Source organism: Gossypium arboreum, chromosome 10 (assembly GCF_025698485.1).
Source record: "Gossypium arboreum isolate Shixiya-1 chromosome 10, ASM2569848v2, whole genome shotgun sequence".
In the NCBI taxonomy this organism is placed as follows: domain Eukaryota; kingdom Viridiplantae; phylum Streptophyta; class Magnoliopsida; order Malvales; family Malvaceae; genus Gossypium; species Gossypium arboreum.
The window spans coordinates 123,774,440-123,783,993 of record NC_069079.1 but is presented as its reverse complement, the minus strand read 5'-3'; the positions used below and the strand labels follow the sequence as shown (position 1 = coordinate 123,783,993).

Sequence of the window (9,554 nt, the reverse complement as noted above, 5' to 3'; positions counted from 1 at the left end):
TATATATTTTTTTTTTCATTTCTTTTAATAGGCACTTACTGTTGTGCTAGTGTTTCAGAAATCGCCTTAAAAAACAATCGTTTGTCTCATACAACATATCAAGAAAGTCAAAATGGAAACAATCAAAATGAATCATAAAGGAATGATTAGTTATAATATCATCATCAATCTAGGTAATTATTCTAATTTAAATACATTTTTTATTTTTTCATTTTCCCAAATTTGCCTACAACTTTAACTATTGTTTAATTGACGTGAGTGCTCAACTATCCCAAGTTTAACTATCATTTATTTATTTTTCATCTAATTGAGAGAATTGATATGCTTGACTTTGATGGGAACTTTCAATAACCCCACATTTATTATTCTCCCATGGTTGTCAAAGGAGATTCCTCATCACAGTGCAAGGTATATTGTAGTGAAGGGTTGGTGTATACTGATTTAATAACCAACAGAGAGTAGATTTCCTTATAAATTGTTAGAAGCTTTTTTTCTTGATTCAGTATAGCAGAATGCGATTTTAATGTAAGACATACAATAAAGATTGTTTTCTGTGAATATCTAATTGAGTGTATACATATACAAATAGCATACGTTAGAGCTCAAGGAACACCTATGGTTCTAAATTCTAACAAGAAAAATTGTAGTTTTTAGAAACTTTGTTGGGCTTCAAAACTTACTTATATTATGTTGAAATGTTTACAAAAGTTAGAATCATAGATGGCATATATACACTCAAGATAACCATTTCTCTTTTACTTTCATTTACTACTTCTATCCGAACATTCAACTTTTTTACCTAATTGTTAAAAGGTAAACTGATCCGTGTCATTTCTATCAACTTATTTAACATAATATATTAAAAAATAAGCCTTGCTATCATTTTTGATAATAGGAGAAGATTAAAATTCGAAAACCTCCACCAATGAAAAATAGCACCTTCAGATTAAAATACCAAGAAATTATTTAAACTAAAAATTTATTGGGCGTTCTTAAAAAGAACAACCCTCCAAAAATTAGCGTATGTCGCTTTAAACGGCGAGCACACGGTATTCTTTAGTAAAAGGCGAAAGAATAGTTCGCTCTGTGCTCACCGCACGGCTCCGTGCCTTTCAATCTCTCTTGAGCTTATATTTATAATACTCTGTTGGGCGTTGCTTTCGGTCGTTAGCGATGTGGGACTACTCATCTCTAGCTTCTGCAATTCTTCTGACAATTCACACACTTCACCACGTTTCCCCTTATTGTTCATGCGTTATCTTTTTATAAAACACGTGCCCCTTAAACTCAACACAATGAATTTCTCCCTCATTGAAGTATTTCTTCCCAAAACTATCATTTTCATGGCCGAATTTATACAATGAAAATGGTTTTCGACAATCCTTGTTTGCCTCTTCGTTCAAAGAAATATAAATAACAACCATCTTAAGTTCAAAACAGATTTCAAGAGATATAACTGTAGGCGATGCCTTCAGTAACTGTAGACCCTGAAAAAGAACCAGACCGGTGCCATGAAACCTGTGTTTCTTACAGCATCTTTTAAATAAATGGGATAATGATCCTCCCTCAACCACTTACTCTTTATAAGTAAGGAGTAACGACCCTTTCATGTTTGCAGCAGATGAAGTTGAAACTTGAAATCTTATTTGGGGGGTTAGTCGTCTTTAGATCAAGAAGGGCAAGTACTATATGTTGGATCACTTTCCTAATAAATAAATTACCATTGCTAGCTGAATGCAAGTACCACTCAAATTTTCAGCTGTCTCATAAAAGTTTGTAAACCCAGAAGCTTCAAATTCAGGTGGTGGTGCTGGCGGGGGTGATCGGAATTCAGTGAATGTCCAACACAAAACTAAGCCAAACCTTTAAAGTTAATGGCCATAGAAGGCAATAATCTACATCTTTTCAGTGACCCACCACAAAAACATTCAAGCCTGTGACCTTTTTGTCCACCCAACTACGACTGAAAAAGATTTTATTACTGTGTCACCTAGGTGAAGAGCCACGGCTACATTAAGCTTCAGAATCTGTGTAGAATTTTGAGGTTCACTGCTGAAAACGCTCAACATTATGTGCTTGTGCTTTTACATCTTGCACCCATTCTCGTCATGCACCATAACTGAAGTCTGGTTAATAAAACGAAAACAATGGCGTTTTTATGTCAAATTGTGGTTATAGTCCCTCTAATTTGTTTAAATTTAACATTTGACATAATTCAATCCCTCGTCTTTTATTAATCTACATAGTTCACACGCTTAATTATTTTGATTAAAAGTGTTGAAGTCGATTTTTTTCTTAAAATAATCATTTCTATTATGTCAAAATAGATTTCTTTGACTTATTTCATATCAATATTTTTATCCAAATGTTGGACCAGCTAATATCATTTTGGAATAGTAGATTACGAAAATTAGAACCAAAATATGAGCAGAATAGAAGGATCAAAAGTGAAAAAGACCATAAATATTTAAATAATAGAATTTAATGTCTCTACACTTCAATTTTCCAACATATTTGTTAGATTCTTTTTGGTGCTAAAACGTGTTTAAAAAAATAATGCTAAATTATAATATAAAATTAGATCTCTAACTAAAAAATAATTAAAAAGTATTGAAAGCGAAGACATTTGTTTCTTAAAAGAAAATATTTGAAAATAAATAAATAGCACCATAACACTTAAAACACACAAAATTCAAAGTTTCAAATATTTCGTCCAAGAGAAAATTTCATAAATACAATAAATAAATAAATAAATAATGTTTCAAGACTAGAAATTAGTGAGGCGTTCCAAAAAAGGACCAACCTTCCAAAAACTGGCGTATACCGCTTTGGGCGGCGAGCACACGGTATTCTTTAGTAAAAGGCGAAAGAATAGTTCGCTCTGTACTCACCGCACGGCTCCGTACTTTTATCCTTCGCCTGCGCTTTTATTTATATTAATCTGTTGGGCGCTGCTTTATGTTTCTTACTCATGTGGGAGTCTACTCATCTCTAGCTTCTACGGTTCTTCTGCCAATTCACACACTTCACCAACCTCATTTCCCCTTATTTTTCATGCGTTATCTTCATAAAACACAGTACCCTCTAAACTCTACACAATGAATTTCTCCCTCGTTGAAGTATTTCTTCCCGAAATTATCATTTCCGTGGCCGAATTTATATAATGAAAATGGTTTTCGAAAACCTTGTTTGCCTTTTCGTTCAAAGCAACATAATAACAGGAACCATTTGAGTTCAAAACAGTTCAAGAGACATCTAAAATATGAAATCAATTAAACAATACATCAGCTGGCAGAGGCTTGGACTGTAGGCGATGCCTTGATTAACTCCAGACCCTGAAACAAAAACCAGACCAGTGCCATGAAACCTGTGTTTCTTACAGCAACTTATAAACAAATGGGATCATGCTGCTCCTCTCATTAATGCCCTACAGTAACCACTTTCTCTTTATAAATAACAAGCCCTTTCACGTAGCCACCCTCTTTTGCACCAGATGAAGTTGGGAGCTTACTTGAAGGGGGATTACAAATGTTGCAGGGTCGTTCATGTCATTAGAGCAAGAAGGGCAACTATGTGCCAGATCACTTTCATAATAAAATCGACAAATGTCTCTACGAGCATTCAAACACCAGTATAATATGTGTTGCCGATGATTGTATTTGTATGCCTGAAGATTTAGATGTTTCAACAATGTATCCTTGTTTATTGCTGGCTGAATGCAAGTATCACTCAAATTTTCAGCTCTCATAAAGCTTTGCAAGCCATTCAACCATGTCTTTTAATGCAAGCCAACCTTACAATAGTAGCTTTGGCATACAGAACCCTCCTCCCTTTAGCATCTACTAGAAGCTTCAAACTCATGGTGGTGGTGGTGGTGGTGGTGGATGCCACGAATACAGTAGCCAACGGGAATTCCATTGAATGCCCAACCCTGTTAGTGCTTCCTTGTATAAAGGGCTTTTTAAGTACGGGTCATCCTAGAAGGGCATTTGAAAAGGACAAAATGAACATTCACTAAAGAGAACTCTTACTTTCAAGTAGTTTATCCATACTTGAGAGATTGTGTTTCTTGATCCATAAAACCTTGAACATGTTCAATTCTTGAACTGATGGGCAAATTTCAAGCCCATAAAATGGCAGAACAATATATCTTATATAAGCAAAACAAAGAAAGAGAGAGATAAGATCTGAATCCAGCATTTGCATTTAGAGAAAAATGACTGTTAAAACCTGCCTATGCAGAAAGTAGTGAATTGAACAGTTTGTGCGAACTGGAAGACATAAAGTAGCCCAAAAGATGGGAAATTACAGGCTATCTATTTTGTCTGGAACAAATGATTCTACCAACACTTAATATACAATAACAGTCTGTGAAACAAATGACTAACAGTTATGGCGGTGTTAACGATGCTGTACAACCAGGGTGAATTGCCACAGGATCCTTCCAAAGAGCTGTTACCTGCAAACAATCAAAAACATTTCAATATATAGATTCGAAATGATGAGGTAAACATGGTAGGGTAAATTTGCCTAGATTTTTCAATATTGGTAAGAGAAAGTAAATTTTTTGACCATCCTACTTGGACATTAGTACAGTGAAAAATATGCAATTGCAAGTTTTTCCCAATACAAACTGAGCCAAAACCATTAAAGTGACGGTGGTCAAAAAGGTGAATGGCCATAGATGGCAACAATCTACGTTTTTCGGTGCGTACCACAAAAACATTCAAGCCTGTGACCTTGTCCACCTAACTATGACTGAAAAAGAATTTATTGCTAGATCATCAAGGTCCACAGCCACAGCTGCATTAAGCTTCAGCGTACACTTGTAACTCTAAACTTCACAGCTGAAAATGCTCAATATTACATGCTTGTGCTTTTACATACATGGAGAATTTTTTAACATTTTTAATCACTCCATTCCACACCTCTAAAGAATAGTTTCATAGACAACATATTCTGATTGACATCTTAAACTCATTCTCCTCATGTACTAACTATATAACTGAAATCTAGTTAATGAAGTAAAAACCAACCTGGAAGTGAACTTTTACAACGAATATGAAAAGATATATGCAAAAGTCTAGCACAGCCAATCAAAATGGTTGCGCATAGGTCTTATTCATGCTTTCATACTGACAATGGAGTGGTGCAAAATTTAGCTCCCGAGTAAACACTGAAAATGATGGGAATGAAATCCTGTGGTAGTCTAATTTGATATTCTATCACAAGAAACTACCCCTCTAATGATCAATTGAGGCCTAGAAAACCATAAGAATATCAATGTTTCAGAATATCTGCAAAAAATTTAACCTAGTTGAAACATTACATGGAGTATCTTAAAATCCTTGCATACAACTGATGCTGGAAGAAGCATAAGCTTACCATACCAATCTGCATGAAAGCTACCAAACCAGAACTATATTGCACAGATATAGCAGAATTTTTTTCTGAAACTACATACAGCAAGTAAGATATTATAAAAGAAAAGGTTAAGTACCACATTGGTTTTGCCATGGGAACTAGGCTTGATGCCTGAAATTCCAGAGCAAAATTAAGCCATTTGAAGAAACGGGAAGATGATTTATAAAATCTATTGGCTTGTAGGTTTCTCCTTAATTGCAGCAGAGCTAAAATGTCCTCAGCAACTCAAGAAATTCTGTTGGTTCTTCATCTTCTTTGACAATCTGTTGATAATCAATGTACAAAAAATAGAAGGTTAGAAAGTAGTACAGATTATTTGTTTCTTTTCTATGGGCTGAACATAACAAAATCAAACAGAATGTGTCGCAAAAAGAGTTCAGTGACTAATCTTATATATTTCTCCTATTAGTAAACAGGCTTTCTACATCTCCAAAAGCATCAAACTCAAAGACAACAAGAGGGATCCAAACTTGATTTGACCCTGGCATAAACATAACTATATCCTTTGATTTAAATAGCAAATCAATTACCCTCATAAATATTTATAACATTAATCCATACCTTCACAAGGATGTCCTCTGGCAGACCCACTTGAGTTAGAACATCATAACCAACTTGGTTCCAGTCAATATCATCTCTATCCCTTAGCACCTGCCTGCTATCTAACTGAATCAAGCTTTTTTCATGATGATAAAACTTCCCTATCCAAAAGTACAGAATCCTATCTTCATTTTTGCCTACAGCTGTAGCTGGAGAAAAAATTGCAAAAGCAGATTTTGAATCTAGATCACTTCTATTAAATTTTGTCATCTTGTCTATACTGGGCCAGCGCCATACTAAAGGTTGAATTACACCAGGACATGCTGGAAAACTTTCCTCCATTAAAACAAAACCATCCTGGGGAGAATGAATTTTTTGAGGTTCATATGTACTAACAAAAGTAGATCTCTTATCATGTGGATCAATATTAGCTATTCTACATGGAGATATCTTCAAATTGGAGCCTTCAATCACAACATCCCCTCCATTTCCCACACCATGCTTGGAATCAAAGACAATTTCAATATCAGACTCACAAGATGAACTAGTATTGTCATTTCTCCTGTCCCTGACTTTCTTGACAAGAAAAGATGACCGATCACTTGTTTCTCGTACATTATCACTCGGCACTGGCAGCTTGAGAGACTTTGATAAACTGCCTCGCCTTTCTGCAAGGAATGTTGAAACCTTTTTTAGGGGCGAAGATGCAGCCTGAGGTTGAGAAGTGAGACTGACACTGACAAACCCTGAGCTATTAGACGTGGGGTGTGAAGAAGTTTGTGATGAAACATAAGACAATTCGGAAAAACCATGCAAAGGTGATGAAACTTGAGAAGAATTTGAAACAGCTGAAGGTGAATCCAGAGAGGACTCTGAAAAGTAGGTTGAACAACTACTGGAATCAGGAGAGGGATACAGAGGGGAGGAAGACGAAGAGGACGATGTTGACGATGGTGATGATGAACGAACTATCATCATGGAATCTGAATAAATCCTGGATAGCAATATCTTTGGTGCAGAGACAAAGTCCTTCATTATGACAGAGGCAAACTTACATCTAAGCATGCTCCAACTGCTTTCTCTGGCAGGAAGGTGGGTTTCATGTTCATTCTCCGATGAAGCAAATGGAGGAACAATACCTCCCTTTATAGCCTTCTCGAAAACCTCAAAATCAACATTATAAGAATCCACTTTCCTCTTACCAGGGCAAATCTTAACTGCTGACTCCCCCACCCCAACTATATTTCCAGATTTGTCCATCAAAGGTAAATTATTTGAAAAGGAGTTCCAAAAATTGATTGGTTCCTCTCCTTCCTTTATCATCATTAAAGGCCCCTGCACTTTCTCATACCGAACAATCTGACATACAGATCCTCGTGCATCCCTTTCCATTATAGATTCACAGTTTTTACCAATCCAAATATATACTGCAGAAGGTATCTGAACAATAAATGCACCTCTAGAATCCAGTACAGAAGGGGATGGATCATTCAGCATTTTAGGGACTAGATGCAAAGGATCATAAGGTGAATGAGGCGCAATTCTATACATCCTCAGTAAGGAACTAGGGCTCAACGGGAAAGCATGAACCCTTTTTTGACACTGTAACAACTGGCAAGCAAAACCCATATTTGGATCTGCAATTCCTCTTGCAGCCTTCACATACTGAAAGGCATCATCAAAACTCTGTCCCTCTCTCCACATAAGATACGCTATCACCAGTGATGTGGACCTTGATACCCCCTGGCAACAATGAACAAAAACTCTTCCACTTTGTTCCCTAACATGCTCAAAATAATCAAAAACATCATAAAGTATGCTAGTAATATCCTCTGATGGACTATCTTGCAACCACAGAGTTCTGTACACAAAGTCGGCCTTGAAATACTCAGGACAAACAAATCCCACACAGTTCAAAACATGAGTAATCCCATTCTGTTTTAATATTTCCCTATCCTTTGCAACGGCATCTCCACCAAGATAAATATGTTCAGCCACTTTTGAGCATTCTTTATCAAAGAAAGCAATCTTTTCCCTTTTCATAAGCCCGCCATTCTTATCATTACTCCGCTGAATCGATGATAAGTCAAGCTTCAACCTCTCACCACTCTTGTTCCCACTTGGTGTGGGTGGCTGTGGCCACTCACCAAGATCATCAGAACCAGCCTTCGGCCACTCATCCAAACTTCTCCGTGCAATTGACAACGGCTGCAGAGGTGGCAAACACAACCTGGCCTTAGAATTCTGTTGCGAACGTGGGGTTAAGGGAGGAGGAGGAGGATACCGACGAGCTTGTCCATCATTAGTACCATTGATAACATTAGTATCTGCTCCTATATCTTTATCAGTTTCAGGAATTTGAAGACTGGTTCTGGATGAGGACCACGAAGCCGAACGCCAAAACATTTTCCGAGAGCCAGAAAGTTGACATGATGGAGCCGTAGGAGTAGGATTAACAGGAGCATCCTCTTTGCCCACCATTCCCACTTCACAATATCACCTTAGCTAAACTTGAAAAATAAACACAAAGAACCAACTAAACCCTACTACCTATTCACCATGATTCCAACATTACAAATACCTTCATAAAACCATAAAACAAATATAACCAAAATCTAAAAACCTAACAAAAACTCTAACTTCCCACTAGTTTCAACGTTTTCACCATACCTATTTTCAATACCCTCACTTGAAATCTTCAGACAAAACCTAGAACCATTAAAAAAAGATACAAGTTGGGAATAAAAAAATCTCACTTGAAATTACGAGTGGACATGATAAAATCGAAAACCCATGTCAGATCAGCCATGAGGAACAAGTCACTGCAAATACAAAAATTAAAGAATAAAACAACTTCCCATCTTATAAAGAACAAAATTTAATAAAAAAACAAACAGGTAAATAGAGGAGAAAAAAGTAAACCCAGAGTTCCAATTCAGAGCAAATTAACAACAATGAAACAAAAAACGGTAAACCCAATTTGTAAATCTATCTAAGCAACTTCAGAATAACATAAAATTTAAAATATAAATACACGTAGAAGAAAGCCTTAGAGAATAGAGAAAAATAAAAAAAAAAAGAGCGAGATTGGGGCTTACAGGGAAAGGAAAGGAAGAGAAAGAAGCCATGGGAAGAGTGAAACTGAAGAGGAAGAGAAAGAGAGAGAGAGAGAAAGAGGGGGAAAATAAAGTAAAAAATAAAAACGAATAAAAAGAAGGGGAAATGAAAGGAGGGGTCAGGAAGTGCGGTATATGTTTACCAGTCTTTTTCAATAATTTCCCTTTTTCTTTTTTTATTTCTATTTTATCAGAAAAAATAAGGTCAAATACTCATTTCTTAAAAGTTCCTTGTTCTATGAGTTTTGTTTTTTTTTTTTTTACAAAGAAAATGATTAAATCATTACTTAAATTATCATGTAGTAACTATAGGACTTCATCCGATAGTTCCATGAAAAAGTACCTACTCACCAGTTTTGATAATGTCATTAATGCTAATCATAAGTTATCTTGTTATTCTCTCTGAAAATATGAGTAACTTTAATCATTCAAGGAAGTTGTAACATGTTCTTAATATTACGTGTCAGAGCTAAG

The 9,554-nt window shown here is 35.9% G+C and overlaps 1 protein-coding gene and 2 non-coding genes across 4 annotated transcripts; all 3 read right to left on the bottom strand.

The window, feature by feature from the left end:
• Positions 1 to 987: 987 nt before the first annotated feature.
• Positions 988 to 1,103, bottom strand: LOC128283131 (U5 spliceosomal RNA). The gene has a single exon (XR_008273472.1). It is a non-coding gene; the product is annotated as a U5 spliceosomal RNA (small nuclear RNA).
• A 1,573-nt stretch (positions 1,104 to 2,676) lies between these two features.
• On the bottom strand, positions 2,677 to 9,195 carry LOC108489535 (protein-tyrosine-phosphatase MKP1-like). 2 transcript variants are annotated; one of them, XM_053020172.1, is made up of 5 exons: positions 9,063 to 9,195; positions 5,986 to 8,786; positions 5,501 to 5,687; positions 3,794 to 4,459; positions 2,677 to 3,335 (listed from the first exon to the last, which is right to left on the bottom strand). In XM_053020172.1, exons 2-3 carry the CDS (start codon positions 8,443 to 8,445, stop codon positions 5,631 to 5,633), a joined length of 2,517 nt encoding a protein of 838 aa, XP_052876132.1. In that variant the 5' UTR covers positions 8,446 to 8,786; positions 9,063 to 9,195; the 3' UTR covers positions 2,677 to 3,335; positions 3,794 to 4,459; positions 5,501 to 5,630. The 2 variants fall into 2 exon arrangements, with proteins under 2 accessions (XP_052876132.1, XP_017649648.1); XM_017794159.2 differs by having other exon boundaries at positions 2,677 to 4,459.
• On the bottom strand, positions 2,783 to 2,900 carry LOC128283143 (U5 spliceosomal RNA). The gene has a single exon (XR_008273483.1). It is a non-coding gene; the product is annotated as a U5 spliceosomal RNA (small nuclear RNA).
• Positions 9,196 to 9,554: the final 359 nt, after the last annotated feature.

Excerpts from the sequence above, each read along its gene's own strand:
- LOC108489535 (XM_017794159.2), bottom strand. The coding sequence starts at position 8,445 with ATGGTGGGCAAAGAGGATGCTCCTGTTAATCCTACTCCTACGGCTCCA. Across the intron at positions 5,688-5,985 it reads CAGAGGACATCCTTGTGAAG|ATTGTCAAAGAAGATGAAGA; the intron begins GTATGGATTAAT and ends GATTATCAACAG.